We start from the raw sequence: 27,400 nt of genomic DNA on the forward strand, positions 1-27,400 counted from the left end.
AACTTAACATGTAAATATTTGTATGAACATAACAAGATTCAACAACAGAGACAAACTGAACAAGTTCCACAGACATGTGACTAACAGAAATGGAATAATGTGTCCCTGAACAAAGGTCAAAATCAAAAGTAAGTCAGTATCTGGTGTGGCCACCAGCTGCATTAAGTACTGCAGTGCATCTCCTCCTCATGGACTGCACCAGATTTGCCAGTTCTTGCTGTGAGATATTACCCCACTTTTCCACCAAGGCACCTGCAAGTTCCCGGACATTTCTGGGGGGAATGGACCTAGCCCTCACCCTCCGATCCAACAGGTCCCAGACGTGCTCAATAGGATTGAGAATCGGGCTCTTCGCTGGCCATGGCAGAACACTGACATTCCTGTCTTGCAGGAAATCATGCACAGAACGAGCAGTATGGCTGGTGGCAGTGTCATGCTGGAGGGTCATGTCAGGATGAGCCTGCAGGAAGGGTACCACATGAGGGAGGAGGATGTCTTCCCTGTAACACACAGCATTGAGATTGCCTGCAATGACAACAAGCTCAGTCCGATGATGCTGTGACACACCGCCCCAGACCATGACGGACCCTCCACCTCCAAATCGATCCCGCTCCATAGTACAGGCCTTGGTGACTCGTCAGTGAAGAACACTTTTTGCCAGTCCTGTCTGGTCCATCAATGATGGGTTTGTGCCCATAGGCAACGTCGTTGCCGGTGATGTCTGGTGAGGACCTGCCTTACAACAGTCCTACTAGCCCTCAGTCCAGCCTCTCTCAGCCTATTGCGGACAGTCTGAGCACTGATGGAGGGATTGTGCATTCCTGGTGTAACTCGGGCAGTTGTTGTTGCCATCCTGTACCTGTCCCGCAGGTGTGACGTTCAGATGTACCGATCCTGTGCAGATATTACACGTGGTCTGCCACTGTACAGACGATCAGCTGTCCGTCCTGTAGAGCGGTCTTAGGCCTCTCACAGTACGGACATGGCAATTTATTGCCCTGGCCACATCTGCAGTCCTCATGCCTCCTTGCAGCATGCCTAAGGCACATTCACGCAGATGAGCAGGGACCCTGGGCATCTTTCTTTGTGTTTTTCAGAGTCAGTAGAAAGGCCTCTTTAGTGTCCTAAATTTTCATAACTGTGACCTTAATTGCCTACCGTCAGTAAGCTGTTAGTGTCTTAACGACCGTTCCACAGGTGCATGTTCATTAATTGTTTATGGTTCATGGAACATGCATGGGAAACAGTGTTTAAACCCTTTACAATGAAGATCTGTGAAGTTATTTGGATTTTTATGAATTATCTTTGAAACACAGGGTCCTGAAAAAGGGACGTTTCTATTTTTGCTGAGTTTATTCGGGATAAATTATTCAGACATCAACAGTACATCTTGTTAAAGTAAATACATGAAATAGTGTTGTCTGCCACAAACCTGGCACCAGGATAAAGTGACTATCGGGGTAGTTGAAAACGGCGGTTCTTGCATTGGAATTATATAGAATTTTGCTTATATCACGTTATACCACAATAAACGAAGTTCAAATGATGAGACTCGGAGATCATTGAGTGCTTTTGAAGTGACAGTCAGGTTGGTGCGAAATCTGTATCAGCACAAGGGACAGCGCCCTACACACTAAAGCAAGTCCGTTTTGGTAATGAATATAGGCTACAAGATTAGATAGTCTTTTTGTAATAAGTGAATTACCCTATGTGAATACATTTGTACACACAGCTGTCTTACCAAAATAATGCAAACTAAATGCTGAAAGTAGTCGCTTAGTTATTCATGCATGCAAAAAAAAATACTGAACAGCAGCTTGACTTAGAATACTGACAAGTGTGAATGCGAACAGAACAAAAACAGCGCCAAGTAGCAGGCCTAGTAAACAAAATATCAGATCGATAAAGACATGACACAATCTATGTAGGCCAGTAACATTATAATAAACAAACGCACTACACAAAAGGTGAATGTGAATGGAGATCCAAGCATAGGCAAATGAGATGCGGCCATGTACAGCTGTCTTGCCAAATAAATAGGTCAAACATGAAAAATCATACCACTCGGTGCTAATGAGTTCAGCAACACGGTGTGATATGGCACAATACACTTCTGTGAATCAATTGACCCAGATAATCAATGCCGGCCTACCATCAACACGTTTTCCAATACGTATAGTTCCATTAACAACCACGAAAACCAATCGGCTACCAAGAAAACCATAATAGAATGTATCTATTTCTATGATGTAACATACCGATTTATAGCTATACCCGGAGGCATCATTTGGGTTCTTGCATTGGAATTATATTGAATTCTGCTTATATATCACAATGAATATAAAATATAATAAAATATCAAATTCTTTTGATCAAGAAGTAACAGATTGGCGCGAAATCTCCGCTGCGCTCTATCAGCACCATGGACAGGGCCCTACAAACTAAAGCAAGATTAAACATTTTTAAAACACCTAGATTGTTTTTTTACTGCTCAGAAATCTTCTTGAAAGATCTCCCTCAAATTGGAGGGAGTTGGATTAGTTGAGCTTTCCTCAGGTGTAGCATGCTTCTTCTGTGCTGACTGAACACGTTTGTCAAAGTGGAAAAATGTGTTCTCGGATGTAGCTTCCTCAGTGACTATTTCACTCATGAGCCCTATGATTTAATTTGGAATATTGTATGATGTCTATGTGGCATTGTGGGGTATGCTGCTCAACACCTTGGCAAGTACCTTGTCTTTTCGGAGAGAAAAAAAAGTCCACTGCCCCTTCCCCTCTATCACGTGCAATGTCCCCAGCAGTGGTTGCTGGTTTGAAACAAGGAACTCAATAATGTCCACAATCGCCGACACGATTTCTTGCCAGCTGCCCATCATTAACAAGTTGACACCTCAGTACTCATACCCTAACTTGTTTTTCTTTCCACAGTGCATATCAAGTGCTCTTTACTTGATGCCTGCCTAGCGAATCCCTTGGTACTATCAATAGCATGCTTCAAGTTAGAACACCCAGCTTGGTTAAAGGCCTTGTCTGTGTTAGCATTGGACCCAACACAGAACTTTCGACATGGGAAACAAAATTCTGCATCTGCAGTAACCGAGTATTCCAGCCACTCTTCTTATGAACCAGTTGGCATTAAAATAAAATGTTTGGACATAAAACCTGCAGCTAGGGTAGGATTCTAGGCTAACCTGGGCTGGCTCCTCTTTTCCAAGATCGTCAGGAACAGTGGAGGTGGAGGGGGTTGTGGGGCCATTATACTGGCGGCGCTTGTGGAAGAGGGGGAAGGCTCTGTATACGGCGCTAGCTTGAGCCAGAGAGGAAGAGGCGAAGCGAGATGGACAACTAGGCCAAAAATCTGTATTCTCCAGCAGCTGGAGTTGTTTCTTTCACCTACCAAGCGGAGGAGTTTTTGTATGAGTGTCGAATTTGTTCAACAAAAAATGTAATGGCTTCTACGTGAGGTATATTTGATCGAATACAAGTTTCATAATGCTTATGTTGTTACGAATGTACTGATATAAGGACACGTGACATCCCAGCAACTTTGAGAAAAAACACTTTATATCAGAGTTGTCTCGAGATGGCTATGCATATTGATGACGTGGCTAGTAGCATAGCATCTCTCCATTGAAAACAGGCGGTTGACGTCAACACCCCTCATCGACATAGGTATCTTGTCATTATATACAAATCTCTGCTGGAGCTTGGCGGCATCGTCGCTGCTTGGCCTCAGTCATTTGATGGTGCTGCTGCTCGTCGCTCTCCGACTTTGTTTCTGATATCCATTGTGGCAGTTGCAGATTAGCTGGTTCGAGCTAGCTAAATAGGCTCAGACTAATAACACTAACGCTTTTACAGCTAGCTAAGAAGATAACTCTGTAGTGATGTGGGGCGTGAAAGAGTTGAGTGAAGCAGCTTCAATGGTAAACTTGATCAAGCCCTTATAAATCTAAATATTACAGGCGGAGGCATACCACGTTATTCAATTAGCCTACCACAGATGAGAAGCATTTTGTCCCACGCATTTTATGGAAACCCAAAGGGAGTCATACCTAATCGTCCCAGTGGCTTTCCATAGCCTCCTACACACCGCGGCAGGCTCTGTCCATTGTGCTGACACAGCGCAGATACAGATTTTGCACCAACCTGTCACTCAATAATTTAGATGAGTGACAGGTTACAATACATTACACAATACATGTATGTTTTGTTCAATAAAGTTAATAAATCCAAAAATCTTAGTTTACATTGGCGCGTTATGTTCAGTAATGTTTTGCCTCCAAAACATCCAGTGATTTTGCAGAGAGCCACATCAATTTACAGAAATACTCATAATAAACATTGCTAAAATATACAATTGTTATGCATGGAATTATAGATAAACTTCTCCTTAATGCAACCGCTGTGTCAGATTTCAAAAAAACTTCTCGGAAAAAGCACACCATGCAATAATCTGAGTACGGCGCTCAGACACAAAAACAAGCCATACAGATACCCGCCTTGTTATGGAGTCAACAGAAGTCAGAAATAGCATTATAAATATTCACTTACCTTTGATGATCTTCATCAGAATGCACTCCCAAGAATCCCAGTTCCACAATAAATGTTTGTTTTGTTCGATAAAGTCCATCATTTATGTCCAAATACCTCATTTTTGTTCGGGGGTTTAGTACACAAATCCAAACTCAGGAGGCGCGGTCCAGGTGAAAGTTCAGACGAAAAGTCATATTACAGTTCGTAGAAACATGTCAAAGTATAGAATCAATCTTTAGGATGTTTTTATCATAAATATTCAATAATGTTTCAACCGGAGAATTCCTTTGTCTGTAGAAATGCAAAGGGAACGCAGCTAACTCTCACAGGAGCGCGCGAGACTGAGCTAGTGACACTGCCAGACCCCTGACTCAATCAGCTCTCATTCCCCCCTCCTTCACAGTAGAAGCATCAAACAAGGTTCTAAAGACTTTTGAAGCCTTAGGAAGTGCAATATGACCCCATAGACACTGTATATTCGATAGGCCATGACTTGAAAAACTACAAACCTCAGATTTCCCACTTCCTGGTTGGATATTTTCTCAGGTTTTTGCCTGCCATGAGTTCTGTTATACTCACAGACATCATTCAAACAGTTTAAGAAACTTCAGAGTGTTTTCTATCCAAATCCACTAATTATATGCATATTCTAGCTTTTAGGAATGAGTAGCAGGCAGTTTACTCTGGGCACCTTTTTATCCAAGCTACTCAGTCCCAAAGAAGTTAATGGAGAAATGTCAGCACTGTTGCTACTCTCTCTAGGAGTGGCCATCCTGCAAAGATGACTGCAAGAGCACAGCGCAGAATGCTCAATGAGGTTAAGAAGAATCCTAGAGTGTCAGCTATATACTTACAGAAATCTCTGGAAGATGCTATCATATCTGTTGACGAGTCTACAATGCGTAAAACACAAAACAAGAAGGGTGTTCATGGGAGGACACAATGGAAGAAGCCACTGCTGTCCAAACAAAACATTGCTGCATGTCTGAAGTTCACAAAAGAGCACCTGGATGTTCCACAGCGCGACTGGCAAAATATTATGCAGACAGATTAAACTAAAGTTGTGTTGTTTGGAAGGAACACACAACACTAAGTGTGGAGAAAAAAAAGGTACAGCACACCAACATCAAAACCTCATCCCAACTGTAAACTATGGTGGAGGGAGCATCATGGTTTGGAGCTGCTTTGCTGCCTCAGGGCCTGGACAGCTTGTCATCATCGATGTAAAAATGAATTCCCAAGTTTATCAAGACATTTTGCAGGAGAATGTAAGGCTGTCTGCCAATTGAAGCTCAACAGAAGTTAAGTGATGCAACAGGACAACAACCCAAAAGATAAGTAAATCAACAACAGAATGGCTTGAACAGAAGAAAATATGCCTTCTGGAGTGGCCCAGTCAGTGCTGACCTCAACACAATTGAGAAGCTGTGGCATGACCTCAAGTGAGCGGTTCACACCAGACATCCCAAGAATATTGCTGAACTGAAACAGTTTTCCTCCTAATCATTGTGCAGGTCTGATCTGTAACTACAGAAAACATTTGATTGAGGTTATTGCTGCCAAAGGAGGGTCAACCCGTTATTAAATCCAAGGGTTCACATACTTTTTCCAACCTGCACTGTGAATGTTTACACGGTATGCTCAATAAAGACATGAAAAAGTGTAATTGTTTTTGTGTTATTAGATTAAGCAGAATGTGTTTGTCTATCGTTGTGACCTAGATGAAGATCAGATCAAATGTTATGACCAATTTATGCAGAAATCCAGGTCATTCTAAAGGGTTTACATAGTTTTTATTCCCACTGTACATTGTAATATTTCTGATAACCAACTTTCGAACTCTGCCCATAACATTTGGACTTTATAGCATTCCCAGAAGGCATGGATTATTGAGTCGTTGTTAGTTTTGCACTTAAGACACGACTCTGCTGTCGTTAACTGTAATTTTGTTAGTTATGTTCCAACTTTCCCTCCATCTTGTGCCAATATCAGTTACTTTTAAGTCTTGGTTCCAATAGTTAATATTTTTTTCTAAGAGATTGTCAGTTGGTTATGAACTCCGCAAGGTTTTGTATATCTTACCCATCATATGAATATCCTTTTCGGACTCAAATAAGATTCCCGCCAAATTGCTATGATGCCCAAACGATTTCAAATAGACAATTCTTGGTATGAAACTTTCAAGTTATCTACACTAGTCAGTCCAAAATGACTTTTTAATTATGTCATGGAAATGTATTTATTTCCTAATAGAAAGTAATTTCCTGTTTCTATGCCTTTAGTTTTCCATGTGGATCAATCTGTTAATTCTGAAAAGCTGTCCAAGGATTTTTCCATTGGGTTGTGTTTTTAGGGAGAGATATTGGTTCTTGTAGAATCCGTTTCATTTTCTTCAATATTGTTAGTGTTCTTAACTAGGAAGTTGTTCATGTTCTTACATGCTGAACACACCGCCCAAACTTGTTTCTATTTTAGACACTTGATGCGCTGCAAGTCCCGCCTCTCCCATCTCCTCATTGGTTTTTATGAATTATACCCACGGGGGTGATTGAAAGATGAACGAGGTCCACACTCCAGTCCAGTTGGTAGCAGTAATGCACCTTAAAGTTGGTTGCCAACCGCCATATAAAATCCACAGAAGAAGACTGAAGGAGGAGAGATTACTAGATACCAACTCGGTTTCCCCCTTTTATTTGTGGATTAATTGTCAGAGTAGAGAACACACGATTTTCTGTGATTTTCTTGGACCCAAAATGGGTCCAAATTCTACAAAAAAAAGAACCTTGTGCATTTCAGGTAAAATAACCCAATGTTTATATCCCAGGACAAATTAGCTAGCTACAGCAAGCTAGCTTGCTAAATGTTTTATATGTGTTTTGACCTGTCCCCGAATTAATATAGTCTGCTCAGAGCTCGTTTTGATATTTCAACCTGCATGTCCTGATCGCGTCTGGTGTGGATGGACAAAATCAACGAGCCCATTATGCCCCCTTTTGCCCCCTCGTGGAGCCGGGTCTGCCAGAAGCAATATCCACAAACTAATTATTGTCTAACAAGCCCCAGGGGTCAGGCTGTTTGTGGAGAGGTAAGCTCATACAGCACTTTACATTTCATTAGCGGTGTTCCCCCTACACCCCACAAGCAGCTGAGACATTCCATAAACACTTGGCTTGCCAGCCAGCAGCACAGAGGGCCCTTTGAGTAGGACCTGGGAGTGGAGCTAAGACCAAGGGGACCAGAGGGGCGAAACAGAGCACAAGAGAGGATTAGAGCGAAGAGGGAAGCCTGGAGCGAGGGACAAAAGCTCAAACATTTCTCATGCTTTTCTACCATTATCTTTAAGAAAATATCTGGATATGGAAAACAGCCTGGGGTGACACCAGTACTTTCAAACCTGGATGTAGTAGGCCGACTGCAATTAAAATAATGTAGAGGACTGTCCATGTTCTGTTAGATCTGAAAGTATTTCAAGGTTGAGAGTTGAAATCGTGCCAAGTAGGCTACTGCCCAACCATTTACCCCTATGCTGGTGTAACTTGAACTGGACAGGGTCTGCTCATTTGAGAGATTAATGATGTGTTTGTCCCTGTGCTCCCTCTGACTGCAGCTGGTAGGGCCCTGGCCTGCTGCTCTGATCCCCTGCCAGCTCTCCAGGAACACTCCCACTGCACCGTTTTCCCAAGTTAACCACCCGGGAGGACAGGTGACAGGAAACACAGAGCTCACTCACGGTGAACAAGAGCTCTGTCCCTTTTCTGTGCTGGCCCCACTTCATCTACATTTTTAGACACAAGTCTTGAATGTAAACTCAAAAGTGGAGTGAGTGTCCCATTTTTTTTGCTTCCTTAACGACTAAAAGCTGAGAATGTTGACTTTCAGGTACAAAAACCAGCCTGTGTGAGCTTCATCAGGAGCTCTGAAAGATTAATGATTGGACCGTTAACCTGGAGGGTGGGCCACCACCATCTCTCTACCTCCTGCTGTGATTACAAATACAGCCCTGGACTGATGCCAGACACCCAGAGAGATAGGATCACTACAAAACAGACTAAGTGAAAGCTTCACATTTGTGTCAAAGGAGACATACAGACCTGTCTAATTGCTACTAAGCAGAGGCTACTCTTGGCCTGGCAGAGGTTCACTCAAACTGAAGACATTCTAACAAACACAAGCCCCAGTAGCCCATCTTATAATGCACTCATCATTAGCCATAAGACATTTCTGTGAGCCATACAGTAGGAAAAAGCCCTGGCCACTGGCATGTCTGTCAATGTCATAGTGATAATTAACTATGGCAAAGCAGACACATCATAGAAGTGGCCTCATTTAAGCCGCACAGCTAATCAGCAGCTCTATTCACAGCCAGGATTGACAATTGGCCTAGATATCCACAAACGAGGAGAATGTGCTCATTCTCTTATTCCTGTGCTATTCTAGGAAGACGAGACCTTAGAGATGTGACCATTTTAGACGGGCTGTTTTCCCATGATTACAAGCAAGAGGTAAAGCAGGGTTGGTGGAGTCAGTGTGGCAAGGACTGAGGCCCATTTATGACAGTCAGTACTGTACCCAATGCCAGGGCTGACCTTTTTCAGGCAGAGCCAGCCACCATGCCAGGTAGTAAAACACTAGGAGGGCTGCAGGGTACCTGTCAGTGCCACCCTGTGTTTGACAGGTTCGCCGCTCATGCAGTCACAGAGAACCCCCCCCCAAATAAAAACAACATTGGAGAAGTATTTTCTTCTTAAAATGTAGCAATGACTTAGTGCAACTTAAATGAATTCAAATGAAGCCACTGCCATTTGAAAGGGACATATAAAACCTCTGCACAACACTGTATACATTTGTAAGGGCAGCATCCCTTTCTCTGCATATATAGTAGATATCCACCGGACAGTTTATTAGGTACACCCCGTTAGCGAAAATGGATCGCTCCTACAGACAGTGAGTTACGTGGCCGTGGCTTGCTATATAAAGCAGGCAGACAGGCATGCAGCCACTGTTCGATTGAACTTTATAATAGGTAAAATAAGTGATCTAAGCGACTTTGCGCGTGCTATAGTCATTGGTGCCAGGCGCGCCGGATCTATTATCTCATAAACGGCCACCCTCCTGGGCTTATCACGCACGACAGTGTCTAGGGTTTACAGCGAATGGTGCGACAAATAAAAACATCCAATCAGCAGCAGCCCTGTGGGCAAAAAGGTCGAAGGAGAATGGCAAGAATCGGGCAAGCCAACAAGCGGGCTACAAACAGACAAATAAAGGCGCAGTAGAACAGTGGTGTGCAGAACGACATCCTTGTCAAGGATGTGCTATCGCAGCAGACAACCACACCGGATTCCACTCCTATCAGCTAAAAACAAGAAGAAGCAGCTCCAGTGGGCACACGGTCAGCAACACTGGACAACACTGGACTTCTACACCAGCATTGCTTGCAGTTTGGAGTTTTAGGCTGCGTTTCTGTACAGCACTTTGAGATATCAGCTGATGTAAGAAGGGCTATATAAATAAATTGAGTGGAAAAACATTGGCTGCAACATGACAGCGAGTTCAGTTAACTTTAACTTCTGTGCAGTCCCCAGACCTCAACACAATAGAGCATCTCCCAGTACTATTTTTTATTTATTTTTTATTTCACCTTTATTTAACCAGGTAGGCTAGTTGAGAACAAGTTCTCATTTGCAACTGCGACCTGGCCAAGATAAAGCATAGCAATGTGAACAGACAACAACACAGAGTTACACATGGAGTAAACAATAGACAAGTCAATAACATGGTAGAAAAAAGAGAATCTATATACAATGTGTGCAAAAGGCATGAGGTAGGCAATAAATCGAATAATTACAATTTAGCAGATTAACACTGGAGTGATAAATCATCAGATGATCATGTGCAAGAAGAGATACTGGTGTGCAAAAGTGCAGAAAAGTAAAATAAATAAAAGCAGTATGGGGGTGAGGTAGGTAAATTGGGTGGGTAGTTTACAGATGGACTATGTACAGCTGCAGCGATCGGTTAGCTGCTCGGATAGCAGATTTTTAAAGTTGTTGAGGGAGATAAAAGTCTCCAACTTCAGAGATTTTTGCAATTCGTTCCAGTCGCAGGCAGCAGAGAACTGGAAGGAAAGGCGTCCAAATTAGGTTTTGGCTTTAGGGATGATCAGTGAGATACACCTGCTGGAGCGCGTGCTACGGGTGGGTGTAGCCATCGTGACCAGTGAACTGAGATAATGCGGCACTTTGCCTAGCATAGCCTTGTAGATGACCTGGAGCCAGTGGGTCTGACGACGAACATGTAGCGAGGGCCAGCCGACTAGGGCATACAGGTCGCAGTGGTGGGTCGTATAAGGTGCTTTAGTAACAAAACGGATGGCACTGTGATAAACTGCATCCAGTTTGCTGAGTAGAGTATTGGAGGCTATTTTGTAGATGACATCGCCGAAGTCGAGGATCGGTAGGATAGTCAGTTTTACTAGGGTAAGTTTGGCGGCGTGAGTGAAGGAGGCTTTGTTCCGGAATAGAAAGCCGACTCTAGATTTGATTTTGGATTGGAGATGTTTGATATGAGTCTGGAAGGAGAGTTTGCAGTCTAGCCAGACACCTAGGTACTTATAGATGTCCACATATTCTAGGTCGGAACCGTCCAGGGTGGTGATGCTAGTCGGGCGTGCGGGTGCAGGCATCGAACGGTTGAAAAGCATGCATTACTAGATGGGTGTACCTAATAAACTGGCCCGGTAAGTGTACACAAAACATTAAGAACACCTGCTCTTTCCATGACAGACTGACCAGGTGAATCCAGGTGAAAGCTATGATCCCTTATTGATGTCACTTGTTAAATCTACTCCAATCAGTGTAGATGAAGGAAAAGAGACAGGTTAAAGAAGGATTTTTAAGCCTCGAAACAGACATGGATTGGGTATGTGTACCATTCACAGGGTGAATGGGCAAGACAAAATATTGAAGTGCCTTTTAATAGGGTATGGTCGTAGGTTCCAGGCTCACCGGTGTGTGACAATAACTGCAACGCTGCTGGGTTTTTCACACTCAACAGCTTCCTGTGTGTATCAAGAATGGTCCACCACCTAAAACTCATCCAGCCAACTTGACACAAATGTGGGAAGTATTGGAGTCAACATGGGCCAGCATCAGTGGAGGCTCCTCAGCAGAGGACCATCCTCCTCAGTGAATTTCATTTAAAATATATATATATATATATATATATATATATATATATATATTTCACATCACCATACACTATTTTGCAATGAAGGTCTGCAGTAGCCTCAACAGCACTCTGTAGGGTAGCACCATGAGGTAGCCGGAGGACAGCTAGCTTCCGTCCTCCTCTGGGTACATTGACTTCAATACAAAACCTAGAAGGCTCTTGGTTCGCACCCCCTTCCATTGACTTACAAAGTAATTATTACAACTTCCGGAGGATGTCCTCCAACCTATATGAACTGACATGTTGTCCACCCAATCAAAAGTTCAGAGAAGTAATCTAGTACTGAAAGCATAACAGTTTTGAACAAATACATTTCTTCCAAAATTAAGGACAAGTGAGACAGTGAGCTAGCTATATTTGGTTGTATTTTTTTTTACTTTCACGTAGCTAACTGAATGCAGCTAGCTAGTTTAGCCTACTCAAACACCTGGCTCAAGACAGAGAGGGATGCTATGTTAGCTAACTGACTATGGCTATCAAACACTGAATCTCTTCCAAGTCACGGTAAGCTTTTGGTTTTAATAATTTATTACCATCGGGGCCCGCCGGTGTAACTGCTAAACTGCTTGCTGACTGTATTGCATGATTGTAGCGGGTTTACTAAAGTGTTAGTTCTAGTAGCTATGTTGACTATGAGGTGACAACAACATAGGCTGTGCGTAGCGGTTAGTAGTCATGATATGAAGGTTTGTTTTTGAAAGGTTTTTTCACCTGGTCACAGACAGCAGATGCGTTATACACTGAAGTCTACAAGTGAAGGGAAAAAGTGAGAGGAGAGCATGTAGATAGTTGCAAGAAGGAATTATATATGCAAGTAGGCAAAGTGATCATGCTGTTTTTATATTGCTGCGTGTGATCAGGGATGTATTCATTCCACCGATTCTATTGAATTTATATTTTTATAGGGTTATAGTAACCTCATGATGGGCACAGGAAAACGTGAGTATCATGTAGTAGCCTAAACCGATCACGGTTACATTGATCTGGGTGAATGGAATATGAATGACAGTCATCCAATATGCTCTAATAGAAATAAGGCAAAGGTCATTCATTTTTTTTAAAGCACCACCCGCCACCGGCCAGCATCCCTGTGGAACGCTTTCGACACCTTGTAGAGTCCATGCCCCAACGAACTGAGGCTGTTCTGAGGGCAAAATGAAGGGGGGTGCAACTCAATATTAGGATGGTGTTCCGAATGTTTGGTATAGTCAATGTATGTCTGTAAATTGTATATCCTCACTGTAAATCAGCTTTACGTTTACTGTATTTATATTATTTATGCTGACATGGTCTGCATATTGTCTATTGCTGGCATCCCCTATTCACTAAGTCAAATTCCAGGTATGTGCAAATGTACTTGGCAAATAAAGTCATTCCGATTCTTGTAAAGCTAAATAGTCACCAGAACGCTTATGTAACTGGAGCACAGTGGCCCTTTATAACATTGACATTATAAGCTAGCTTTACTCAGCAGATTAAATGGAATTTACTGAATGGTGCAATGAGTTTTGTTATAAAACAAAAAGAAAAACAGATTTTCCCATACTCGCTCAAAATCACTGACCAAAATAGAGAATAGTGGATTGTCATGCTCGCCTCAAAACCACTGCTTACCACAGCACTGATCCAGCAATGTGCGCAATAGCCCTAATGTTCTTACGACATCAGAAAATAAATCCAGATTTCCATTAATCCACGAAGCCCGGTTTACATGAAGTGATCCTGCAGCAGGACTGTTACCTCAGCAACACGGCCATTTAGACCACCACTCCAGGGCCAGGCTCAGCAGCATTGTTTCTGCTGAACATTAAACCAGCAAGCTGCAGCAATCACAGTAAGCTAACTGTCCAGTTTACTAAGGCTTCAGTCAAAACATGTGTCTTTGTATCTGATAGCCTGTTTCCCCATTTCCTACAGGTCAAGCAGCATTGGTAAATGGGTGTTATTGTGAATAAAAAATAATGTGGCGAGACAATGTAGAAAACAACCCATGATAGTGTAATTGTAATATCAAAAAAGCTAAATATTTGACCACAAGTCAAAAGGAATCTGTATTTGTCAGAAGAGCCAAACACTGGCTTACAGTTCTCAGACAATTTGCTTGTTCATTGCATGTTTGGTTTCAAATGTTTTCTAGCCTATCACCTTACATAACAGCCTGTTCTCAACAATTGCTACTGAAAATCTGCTCCAAACAGCATGTATTTTTTGTAATAACGTCAAACAATGTTTTGGCTCTTCTCATATGAATTAGCATAGCTTTTATTTGTTGAGCCTAGCAACGAATGACCCTGACGGATTCACTACAACAGACCGTCTGTTAAGACTTCAGTGAAATCATGTAATATGTGGCATTGAGTCACCCCTTTTCACTTAGACATTTCTTTAATTGAATCACCATCATAGACAAATCATACAGCCTCTCATGTATTAAAGCTTTCATAAATATTTTGCATGGGAACTCACTCTTCTCTGTCCTTGGCAGCACCTAGTAAGAACACCCCATCCCACTTAACATTGCTACATTGTTGCAGTGTCAATACATACTCTGCATGAGTGATTCTCCTATTGTGTTCACACATCACAACAGGAAACACCGAGGCCTGAGATTTTGATGGGAAGCCATGTGACACACTTTGAGCCCTCCGTCCTCTTTTTAGTGAGAGTTATCAGCCCTTTTCCTCCCCACCCCCAACAAAGAGCCTCCCTAAATTCATCACGCTACACAAGCCCCTTTAAGTTAATTACTTCTAGCCAAGGACAACAACTCTGATGTGTGCTGACACAAAAACACTCTGGGTGGACAGGGCCGAGTGACTGGGCAGCCTGAGGGCACGCACTGTCTCAATCAGGGCATGTCCACAAGAGCACTAGTCCACTCAATAGGAGAGCAGAGGGGGGGGGGGGGGGGGGGGGGGGGGACAGGCATGTTTACAAAGTGAAAACAAAACAGTCGTACAATCTACAAAGAACCACACAAGCACTAGGGTGCTTTGCAATGGTTGGGCTGTGCTAATGGTTTAATGTATTCATATGGAAAACTTCTTGGCAGATGCATGGTACACTAGATCTAAATAATTCCTTCCTTTCCTTCGACATGTTGCAGGTGCACATATACTGTAAGCACATCCGTGCTTGAGAAGAGGTCTAGGTTAGGGCAAGTACAGGCATCTCTAATAATCATGAAACGGTAGTGGTTATTGAGCCCTAGGGTGCATTAACAATTCTCGTGCTTTTATACAGTGTCTCATCAAATGGAAATGAAAACAGAGGATAGAAAATATCTTGATTACAAAAGGACAGAGACTATGTCCTTGCAGACCTACCCAGATCTCCATGGAGACTGTTGTCATGCGAGGTCCTACTAGATGTAGTGGAGTTCCCATCGTCGGGCCAGATCTGACCTGTTTTACGGACACCCACGATGGAGGCCTCGGACACCAACACCTGCTGCTTCAGACGTTTCTGAGACAAAGGGGTGGGGGGGCTGCTGCTGTCAAAAGACTGCTGGGAAATCTGGGACGGAGAGCGGCTCTTCGGTCTGTACATATGATAGGTTGTGGGACTTGGTGACACGTGACTTGACTGGCCAGAGGAGAAGTCCTCCTCGCTGGACGTTAGGTTCTCATTGGAGCTGCAGTCTGGGGTGTAGCCGCCCCCAACATCATCAAAACTCCCAGGTGAGTAGGAGCGCCTTGGCCAGGTGAGGTGGGAGTCCTCCTCCACACTGTGGTCCCTGATGTGGATGATCCTCCCCTCCCCCATCATCCCCCCGACATACACACTGGTGTAGGGCTGACAGTCTGCCGGTTGTCTCCCCCCATTGGAACGGATCACACTGTCCTTGAAGAAATGTGGGTTCACCTCTGCTGCATCATCATACAGCCCATTGTAGCCACAGCCGCCCTCTGTGGATCTGCCTCGGAGGACAGATTTGAGGATCTCCCCCGTCGCAGTGGATAGGTTCCCAGGTAGAGAGTGCAGGGACCTCTTCCGCTCCATTTGCATGGCCTGGCAGCCCAGGCTGCTGATCTTGTCTGAGACCTCCCTGTCATTGACCTTCACTAAGCCTCTCTCATGGTGGTACTCCATGTTCACGTAAAAGGGTCTCTCTGTCCCACCAACCCCTTTCCCATCTCCTGCCGTGTGAGAGTTGGCTCTCTTGATGTGCTCAAAGTTGGACCTCAGTGCTGCTACTGAGCCCATGCCTACCCTGTCCAGATTTGTGTCTGGAGGACCCACTGTAGGCCTGTGAGGGGAGAATCCACCACTCTGTTTGGAGGGAGACACCCCATCCACCTCTCCCTCTGGATACTGTTTACACCCTGTGTCAACTACCTCTCCTGGCTGCTCCTCCAATGAAGGCTCATCTAAGTGGGATCTCTGGGTGTCTGAAACACTGGCTTGGTCTCCAATATTCATTAGGGACATCTTCTTGATTCCCCATCTCTGTCCATCATATGCCTTCCTCTCCTTGGCCAGTAACGTCTGCAGGTAGATCATCCGAAAGCGCTCCTTGTTGACCTCCAACTCCAGCTGCCTGATAGATGCCTTGCATTTCTCAAGCTCCTGCTCAACATCCCCCAACGATTTCAGCTCCATGTTTGGGGGATTTGACTCCGGGAACTGGGCTTTCCAAGCCTCTACAAAACCCACTGGTTCGACCATTTAAAAAAATAACTTAGTTCACTGAGAATAGAGTAGAAACTTCTACTAAAATTTCTACTAAACGATATGATTAGTTTCAAATCAAAATAATTTCTAAAGTATGACTTATAATGGCCATTAGAAGCTATTTCAACACTTCACTGACTGAATACAGTTTTCAGAAGACTCGTGCACATTTTTTCTTATGGTTCTAACGTTAGGTATCAACATATCAACTCGCATAGTATAGGATGCCATGAGGACTGAGAATGACGACCCAGTTCAGATTCCTGCAACAACAAAAACATAAAGTGTCCTTATCTTCTGTAAGTAATGTCAGTAGACAAGGATCCTTCATTCATCGTAAAAGCAGCAGCACTGTGCTATATCCATACGTTCCATCCAGTGATTTAGTGAAAGTCCAATAACAATTGTACATTTCCACTGTAATTCCTGTTTTTCGTGTTAATTCGTTAGTCCGCATCTAATTGAAAGTTAGTTCGAATTTTCTCTCGTTAACCTTAGATCCACCACACATGATATACACTTCGTTGGATCGCACGCTACAGTTACTGTGTTTTGCTCATTTTATTTAGGTTGAGTTAGTGCTGAAAAGAGAGGGAGGGACTTTGATGTGATTGAGGGCCAGTCCAGTTTTAAAGACACAGGCACGTCGAAAAAACAAGAAATCCAAGCTGAAGAAAAAAAACTGATAATGATATGGTCTATATTATGAAAGTAATAATATAGACTAATCTATTGCCATTTTGTAAGATTAAAAACAGATATGTTTTATTACGGTATATATACCGTCTGAAATATCAATATTTGTCTCCATCTAATGGTACAAAAGAGACATCCAGACAGACAAGAACATGCGTGTGCGCTGGTGGCAGAGTCTGCGCAGCTTGTCCCACTCTCTCTTCAGAGAGAAGAGGCGAAGCGAGCATTTTTTATTTAATTAGGCAAGTCAGTTAAGAACAAATTCTTATTTACAAAGACGGCCTAGGAACAGTGGGTTAACTGCCTTGTTCAGGTGCAGAACGACAGATTTTTACCTTGTCACCGCGGGGATTCAATCTAGCAACCTTTTGGTTACTGGCCGAACGCGCTAACCACAAGGCTACCCTTTCTCCCCGCCCAATATCTGTTTAACAAAACAAGACCACGAAATATATTTTTTTATGGAGACCAATGAGAGATTGTCAATTTGCTCAAGAAAAACTTGAAATGCTAATTTGCTACGTGTAGCTTATTTGATCAATAGACTCATAGGAATGGTAGGTGGTAGGAAGGCTCATAGGAATGGTAGGAAGGGTAATGGTGGCATTTCGACAACTTTGATATTGGAGTTGTGCCTGTTATAGAGATAGATAGAGGACTCATGATATATACTATTTTATTATGGACATTGCCATTGAGGACTTCCACCATGTTAAAGTAGTCAACTGGGTGGGGATTCCTATGAGTTGGGAGCAATTAGCCAATGAAGAAGAAGAAATTGACTACTTTAAAATGGAGATAGTCTAAATGGCGCTGCCCATGCTGTCACAGACACAGATTGGCCCCTTTATTCAAAAGCGTATTGGCTAGAATGGTCCCACCTGATCTCACCTCCTCCCGCCTGACTTCCATATCAAACAACATTAAGGTTTTATTGATTTATTTTTATTTAACTAGGCAAGTCAGTTAAGAACAAATTCTTATTTACAATGACGGCCAAACCCGGACGACGATGGGCCAATTGTGTGCCGCCCTATTGGACTCCCAATCACAACCAGGTGATACATACAGCCTGGAATCAAACCAGGGTCTATAGTGACACCTCTAGCACTGAGATGGATGCAGTGCCTCAGACCACTGCGCCACTCGGGAGCACATGAGTCACATGATCATACAGATTTTTTTTCGAATTAAAAGTCCCTCTGAAAAATGTTTACTTCGATGATTTTTTAATTTAAATCACCAAAAATATTGTTTAAAGTAAAAAAAAACATTATATTATAGAAATCAATTAACTATTTACTATATTACCCAAACAACTATAGTGATGAGTTTTTTTCTTATAGTCCCTTTAAAAAACAACAATAACAACACAATACCAACACTGTTGCTGGAAGTATTAGTGTTTTTTAACTGCTAACAGAACAGGATTTATTCATGTTTAGAAGAGAACATTTTCAAATTGACCCTATCCAGGAGTAACTTTTGGATGAGGCCACAGAGCTAGGCTCAGTTTGTCTTATCTGGTATACTGTGTGATCTTATGCATTCTCTCTGTAATTTGGCTCTATCTCTCTCTTTCTCTCTGTTATCTCTCGGGTTACCTTGTCCCGGACCAGCTGTTTCTACCCCCTTCTCTCTCTCTCTCTCTCTCTCTCTCTCTCTCTCTCTCTCTCTCTCTCTCTCACTTGCTTGCTATCTATCTCCCTCCCCCATCTCTGTCTCACTCTCACTCTCCTCACTCTCGCTCTCGTTCTCTTCTGTCTGTCTCTCTCTCTCCCAGGCAGGGGAGTCTGTCGTCAGTGTTCAGGCAGGTTGTAAGATGGTTAGGAAGCTGTCGAAGATGGAGAGTGAGACGTACACATAGTTCCACAACAGCCACTATCATATTGTTCCACTACTGTATGATCCTAAGCAATTTTTGGTGCCATTTAGCTCCATTCAGCAATATGGGGTGCTTCAAATTCAAATACTTCCGGCGCCATCGGGAGTTTTCCATAGGAAAGCGCTATCACTATCTACTGGTTTTAATGTCTATGTTATTACATTCTAATGGTGGTCTTGTAGAGCATGAAGCTTGCAGGGCCAGGGTTGTGGGTTTGATTCCCGGGGCCATCCATACGTAAAATGTACGCACGAATGACTGTCGCTTTGGATAAAAGCATCTGTTAAATAGCATATATTATTATTACATTGTTAAAACAACAGACCTACAATGTGAAGGTCTTTTGGTTTTTCAAATTAATATTTGTGTGGAAAGTTTACATCAGTTGGAAAAGCAGCACATGTATCTGTTTAAGAAGTTGTGGACAGAAATGTTGGTAGAAATAAATAAGGTGTAGTCTGTATTTGTTACGGTTCTCCTCCTCCTCTGCAACCGAAGAGGAGGAGTAGTGATTGAACCAAGGCGCAGCGGGTTGTGAATACGTAATTTATTTAAAGAAAAAAAACGAAAACACGAACTTCACTATAAACTAACAAAACAACAAACGGAGTAGACAGACCTGGACGACGAACTTACATTAAACACGAAGAACGCACGAACAGGGAAAACAGACTACACAAAATGACGATGTACAAAACAAACCGAACAGTGCCGTATGGTGCGACAAACACTGACACAGGAGACAACCACCCACCACGAACACTGTGAAACAACCTACCTAAATATGACTCAATTAGAGGAACGCCAAACACCTGCCTCTAATTAAGAGCCATACCAGGCAACCCTAAACCAACATAGAAACAGACAACATAGAATGCCCACCCAAACTCACGTCCTGACCAACTAACACATACAACAAACTAACAGAAATAGGTCAGGAACGTGACAGTATTAAAACTTCTTCTTAATACGGGGCGCTGTTTTCGCTTTGGGAAAAAAATCGTGCCCAAATTAAACGGCCTCGTACTCTGTTCTAGATCATACAATATGCATATTATTATTACTATTGGATAGGAAACACTCTGAAGTTTCTAAAACTGTTTGAATTATATCTGTGAGTAAAACAGAACTCATTTGGCAGCAAACTTCCAGACAGGAAGTGAAAATTCTTAAAATGGGGCTCTGTGTCAGGGCCTGCCTATTCAACTGGCTTATATTTATGGATCTGTATGCACTTCATACGCCTTCCACTAGATATCAACAGGCAGTAGAAGGTTGAATGGGGTGTCTAGCTTGATGTGAGAACGAATGAGAGCTTTTGGAGTGACAGGTCCGCTCTTTTGTCAGTTTTCAACTGCGCACAGGGGAACTCCACATTGTCTTCTGAAATGCGTTACGTATACACGACGAAATGCTCCGGCTCTGATTTTATTGTATACATATGAGAAAAACATCATAAAGTAGGATTTTTCAACCGAGTTTGACCAGTTTATTCAACGTTTATTGGGACTTTTGGAATTTTTCGTTCCAGGCGCAACGATTTCTTGGACATGTGTCCTCCACATGGCTAGCCAAAGTTGCTAATTCGAAGAAGAAATGGACAGAAGAAATGGACATTCTAAAACCAAACAACGATTTATTCTGGAACTAGGACTCCTTGCACAACATTCTGTTGGAAGATCATCAAAGGTAAGAGAATATTTATGATGTTATTTCGTATTTTTGTGTTTTATGTTGGCTCCAACAAGGCGGAGAATTGTAGGGCGATGTCTCACAATATTGCATACTGTATGTTGTACTAAAGTTATTTTTTTAAATCTAACACAGCGGTTGCATTAAGAACCAGTGTATCTTTCATTTGCTGTACAACATGTATTTTTTAGTAAAGTTTATGATGAGTTTTTTGGTTAGATTAGGTGACTGTCCAAAATATCTCCGGACATTTTGGTGCATTGTGGCTACGTATTCACAATGTAAAACCACGATTTGTAGCTCTAAATATGCACATTTTCGAACAAAACATAAATGTATTGTATAACATGATGTTATAAGACTGTCATCTGATGAAGTTGTCCAAAGGTTAGTGATTAATTTTAGCTCTATTTCTGGGTTTCGTGAAAGCTATGTTGGCGGTGAATAAATGGCGTTGTGTGTTTGGCTATTGTGGTGAGCTAATATAAATATATATTGTGTTTTCCCTGTAAAACATTTTAAAAATCGGAAATGATGGCTGGATTCACAAGATGTTTATCTTTCATTTGCTGTATTGGACTTGTGATTTCATGAAATTATATTATATGATATCCCTGTCGTGTTAGGCTAGGCTATGCTAGTCAGCTTTTTTGATGAGGAGGATCCCGGATCCGGGAGGGAGACTCGTTAGAGGTTTTAACCAGTGATCTACTATAATACAGGGTATAATGTAAAGTTAAAATAAAATAATGACAAGTACAACTTACATTTTTTAATTCAGGTTTCATTAAGTATGTCACGCCCTGACTTTAGAGAGCCTTTTTATGTCTCTATTTGGTTTGGTCAGGGTGTGATTTGGCGTGGGCATTCTATGTTTTGTTTTCTATGATTTTGTGTTTCTATGTTTTGGCCGGGTATGGCTCTAAATCAGGGACAGCTGTCTATCTTTGTCTCTGATTGGGAACCATACTTAGGTACCCCTTTTTCCCTCCGTTCGTTGTGGGTAGTTGTCTTTGTTTGTGGCACTATAGCACTTAAGCTTCACAGTCGTTTTTGTAATGTTTATTGTTTTGTTGGCGTCATTCCTAAATAAAAGTAATGTACGCTCACGACGCTGCACCTTGGTCTGCTTCTTCCAGCATCGGCCGTGACAAAGTCAGGTTAACTTGGTTATGTGTAACAGCATTGAGATCCCCTCTCGGACCAAAAATGTATTATTATTGAACCAATATACCCTCAACTATACAGAGACACAGCAATACTATTATGCCAACCATATTGGAACAATATGATAGTGTCTGTTGTGGAACTATTATTTCCAATGTTCAAATCCAGAAATATAAAAGGGCTCTTCTAATGAATATTACAGAAAAAATGATTCCTATGGAAAACTCAAGAAGCCGGTGTCACGATCGTCTTGCTGTGAGAGATTGGACCAAGGCGCAGCGTGTGCAAAATACATCTTCTTTATTTAAAGAAGAGAGAAAAAACAAGAAACGAACAACTATACACACACTAACAAAATAACAAACTGACGACCGTGAAGCTATACAGACAAATAGTGCTGACACAAACACTACACATAGACAATTACCCACCAAAAGCTAAAGCTTATGGCTGCCTTAAATATGGCTCCCAATCAGAGACAACAATAACCAGCTGTCTCTGATTGAGAACCAATTCAGGCAACCATAGACTTTCCTAGACACCTATACTAAACACTAACCCATCTACTCTACTTAACCCCCTACACCATACAACACCCTAGACAATACAAAAACACACAAAGACAACCCACCCCAACTCACGCCCTGACCAACTAAATGAATAAAAGAAAAAGGAACAATAGGTCAGGAACGTGACATAACCCCCCCCCCTTAAGGTGCGAACTCCGGGCGCACCAGCATAAAGTCTAGGGGAGGGTCTGGGTGGGCGTCTGTCCACGGTGGCGGCTCTGGCACTGGTCGTGGTCCCCACCCCACCATAGTCACTACCCGCTTTCGTAGCCTCCTCCAAATGACCACCCTCCACATTAACCCCACTGGATTAAGGGGCAGCACCGGACTAAGGGGCAGCACCGGACTGAGGGGCAGCACCGGACTGAGGGGCAGCACCGGACTGAGGGGCAGCACCGGACTGAGGGGCAGCACCGGACTGAATGGCGGATCCTGGCTGGCTGGCTCTGGCGGATCCTGGCTGGACGGCTCTGGCGGATCCTGGCTGGACGGCTCTGGCGGATCCTGGCTGGACGGCTCTGGCGGAACCTGGCTGGACGGCTCTGGCGGAACCTGGCTGGACGGCTTATGGCTGGCTGACGGATCTGGCTGCTCATGGCTGGCTGACGGATCTGGCTGCTCATGGCTGGCTGACGGATCTGGCTGCTCATGGCTGGCTGACGGATCTGGCTGCTCATGGCTGGCTGACGGATCTGGCTGCTCATGGCTGGCTGACGGATTTGGCTGCTCATGGCTGGCTGACGGATCTGGCTGCTCATGGCTGGCTGACGGATCTGGCTGCTCATGGCTGGCTGACGGATCTGGCTGCTCATGGCTGGCGGAAGGCTCTGGCTGATCCTGGCTGGCGGAAGGCTCTGGCTGATCCTGTCTGGCAGAAGGCTCTGGCTGATCCTGTCTGGCGGAAGGCTCTGGCTGATCCTGTCTGGCGGAAGGCTTTGGCTGCTCCTGTCTGGCGGAAGGCTCTAGCGGCTCCTGTCTGGTGGACGGCTCTGAAGGCTCATGGCAGACGGGCGGCTTTGCAGGCTCAGTACAGACGGGCGGCTTTGAATACTCAGTACAGACGGGCAGTTCATGCGGCGCTTGGCAGACGGACAGTTCAGACGGCGTTGGGCAGACGGGCAGTTCAGGCGCCGTTGGGCAGACGGACAGTTCAGGCGCCGTTGGGCAGACGGACAGTTCAGGCGCCGTTGGGCAGACGGGCAGTTCAGGCGCCGTTGGGCAGACGGCAGACTCTGGCCGGCTGAGACGCACTGTAGGCCTGGTGCGTGGTGCCGGAACTGGAGGTACCGGGCTGAGGACACGCATCTCAGGGCTAGTGCGGGGAGAAGGAACAGGGAATGCTGGACCCTGGGGACGCACATTAGGCCTAGTGCGTGGTGCCGGAACTGGTGGTACCGGGCTGAGGACACGCATCTCAGGGCTAATGCGGGGAGCAGCAACAGGACGCACAGGACTCTGGGGACACACAGGAGGCTTGGTGCGTGGTGTAGGCACTGGTGGTAAAGGGCTGGAGACACGCACCATAGAGCTAGTGCGTGGAGGAGGCACAGGGCTCTGAAGACGCACAGGAAGCCTGGTGCGTGGTGTAGGCACTAGTGGTACTGAGCTGGAGCGGGGAGGTGGCGCCGGAAATACCGGACCGTGCAGGCGTACTGGTTCCCTTGAGCACTGAGCCTGCCCAACCTTACCTGGTTGTATGCTCCCCGTCGCCCGACCAGTGCGGGGAGGTGGAATAACCCGCACCGGGCTATGTAGGCGAACCGGGGACACCATGCGCAAGGCTGGTGCCATGTAAGCCGGCCGAGGAGACGCACTGGTGGCCAGATGCGTTGGGCCGGCTTCATGACATCCGGCTCAACGCTCAATCTAGCCCGGCCGATACGTGGAGCTGGAATGTACCGAACCGGGCTATGCACGCGTACAGGAGACACCATGCGCTCTACTGCGTAACACGGTGTCTGCCCGTACTCTCGCTCTCCACCGTAAGTACAGGGAGTAGGCGCAGGTCTCCTACCTGACTTCGCCACACTCCCTTTAAGCCCCCCCCCCCAAGAAATGTTTGGGTTGTACTCACGGGCTTCCAGCCTTGCTTCCGTGCTGCCTCCTCATATCGCCTCCTCTCGGCTTTAGCTGCCTCCAGCTCTTCACGAGGGAGGCGATATTCTCCCGGTTGTGCCCAAGGTCCCCTATCATCCAGTATCTCCTCCCATGTCCATGAATCCTGTGTAGGTGTGTCCTGTTGCCGCTTGACACGCCGCTTGGTCCTAGGTTGGTGGGTAATTCTGTCACGATCATCTTGCTGTGAGAGATTGGACCAAGGCGCAGCGTGTGCAAAATACATCTTTTTTATTTAAAGAAGAGAGAAAAAACAAGAAACGAACAACTATACACAAACTAACAAAATAACAAACTGACGACCGTGAAGCTATACAGACAAATAGTGCTGACACATACACTACACATAGACAATTACCCACCAAAAGCTAAAGCCTATGGCTGCCTTAAATATGGCTCCCAATCAGAGACAACAATAACCAGCTGTCTCTGATTGAGAACCAATTCAGGCAACCATAGACTTTCCTAGACACCTATACTAAACACTAACCCATCTACTCTACTTAACCCCCTACACCATACAACACCCTAGACAATACAAAAACACACAAAGACAACCCACCCCAACTCACGCCCTGACCAACTAAATAAATAAAAGAAAAAGGAACAATAGGTCAGGAACGTGACAGCCGGAAGTATTTGAATTTGAAGCACCCCATATTGCTGAATGGGGCTAAATGGCACCAAAAATCACTAAGGATCATGGTGAAAATGGCCGGAACTAGCAAAGCATCATGGTCAATGTTGTAATTTTCATCCTGCCAAAGAGAGCCAACCTTAATGTCTATGGCACAGGCCCCCAGTGTCTTAGAAAGCCTAAATCAAATCCAAATAAAATGTTTTTGGTCACGTACAACTCAATATTAGGGAGGTGTTCCTAATGTTTGGTATACTCAGTGTACTGTATATGTACAGTATATGACGGTGTGTATAGACAGTATGGAGCGTCTATGAATAGAAAAGGTGTGTACAGCAGTAGTTGTATACTAGAATACAGTATATACATATGAAGTGGGTAAAACAGTATGTAAACATTATTAAAGTGACCAGTGTTCAATGACAATGTACATAGGGCAGCAGTCTCTAAGGTGCAGGATTGAGTACAGGGTGGAAGCTGGCTAGTAACAGTGACTAAAGTTCAGGGCAGGGTACTGGGCGGAGGCCGGCTAGTGGTGACTCTTTAACAGTCTGATGGCCTGGAGATGGAAGCTGTTTTTTAGTTTCTCGGTCCCCAGCTTTGATGCACCTGCACAGTCTCTGACGTCTAGATGATGACACAAACCTACCAGACAAGTTAAATTACTTCTATGCTCGCTTCGAGGCAGGTAACACTGAAACATTCATGAGAGCACCAGCTGTTCCGGATGACTGTGTGATCATGCACTCACGTCTGTAGCCATGAAGTGCTTTGAAAGGCTGATCATGGCTCACATCAGCACCATTATCCCAGAGACCCACTCCAATTTGCATACCGCCCCAACAGATCCACAGATGATGCAATCTCTACTGCACTCAACACTGCCCTTTCCCACCTAGACAAAAGGAACACCTATGTGAGAATGCTATTCATTGACTACAGCTCAGCGTTCAACACCATAGTGCCCTCAAAGCTCATCACTAAGCTAAGGACCCTGGGACTAAACACCTCCCTCTGCAACTGGATTCTGGACTTTCTGCCGGGCCGCCCCCAGGAGGTAAGGGTAGGTAACAACACATCCACCACACTGATCCTCAACACAGGGGCCCCTCAGGGGTGCGTGCTCAGTCCCCTCCTGTACTCCCTGTTCACTCATGACTGCATGGCCAGACACGACTTCAACACCATCATCAAGTTTGCCAAGGACACAACAGTGGTAGGCCTGATCACAGACAACGATGAGACAGCCTACAGGGAGGCGGTCAGAGACCCGGTCGTGTGATGCCAGGACAACAACCTCTCCCTCAACGTGATCAAGCCAAAGGAGATGATTTTGGACTACAGTAAAAGGAGGACCGAGCACGCACCCATTCTCATCGACGGGGCTGTAGGGCTGTAGTGGAACAGGTTGAGAGCTTCAAGTTCCTTGGTGTCCACATCACCAACAAACTATCATGGTCCAAACACACTAAGACAGTTGTGAAGAGGGCACGACAAAGCCCATTCCCCCTCAGGAGACTGAAAAGATTTGGCATGGGTCTTCAGATCCTCAAAAGGTTCTGTAGCTGCACCACCAAGAGCATCCTGACTGGTTGCATCACTGCCTGGTATGGCAACTGCTCGGCCTCAAACCGCAAGGCACTACAGAGGGTAGTGGTTCCTGCCATCCAGGACCTCTATACCAGGCGGAGTCAGAGGAAGGCCCTAAAAACTGTCAAAGACTCCAGCCACCCTAACCATAGACTGTTCTCTCTGCTACTGCACGGCAAGCGGTACCGGAGTGCCAAGTCTAGGTCCAAAAGGCTTCTTAACAGCTTCTACCCCCAAGCCATAAGACTCCTGAACACCTAATGAAATGGCTACCCAGACTTTTTGCATTTGGTACCATGCAGGCCCATTCAACAATATGGCATGCTTCAAATTCAAATACTTCCAGCTTCATGCGCCATCGGGAGTTGTCCTTAAGAATACCTGGATGATGTCGGCGTTACAGTATCTCATGGTGGACTAACTGGGAACTCTGAAAAATACGAGGTCAATTCATGATGTCAGTGATCTTCAGGTTGGAAAGTCAGAGCTCTAGAAAGAGGCCTGAGTTCCAGAGTTGGAATTCCGAGTTGGATGACCTGCACTGAAGTCGGAAGTCCGAGATTTTTTTTTTAATGTCTAGAAAGATTTGTATAACTAAACCAAGATAGAC

General features: G+C 44.4%; 1 protein-coding gene across 2 annotated transcripts in view; it reads right to left on the minus strand.

The window, feature by feature from the left end:
* The window catches only part of LOC129826168 (breakpoint cluster region protein-like), a 48,677-nt gene extending 31,581 nt beyond the window's left edge, over nt 1–17,096 (minus strand). The window contains exon 1 of one of the 2 annotated variants that reach the window (XM_055886567.1): nt 15,092–17,096. In XM_055886567.1, the coding sequence (XP_055742542.1) occupies nt 15,092–16,433 (1,342 nt within the window). In that variant the 5' untranslated portion in view covers nt 16,434–17,096. The remainder of the gene's footprint in view (nt 1–15,091) is intronic. The other variant, XM_055886566.1, reaches the window with a different exon arrangement.
* Between the last annotated feature and the right edge of the window lie 10,304 nt (nt 17,097–27,400).

This window comes from Salvelinus fontinalis, chromosome 28 (genome assembly GCF_029448725.1).
Source record: "Salvelinus fontinalis isolate EN_2023a chromosome 28, ASM2944872v1, whole genome shotgun sequence".
Taxonomy (NCBI): Eukaryota; Metazoa; Chordata; class Actinopteri; order Salmoniformes; family Salmonidae; genus Salvelinus; species Salvelinus fontinalis.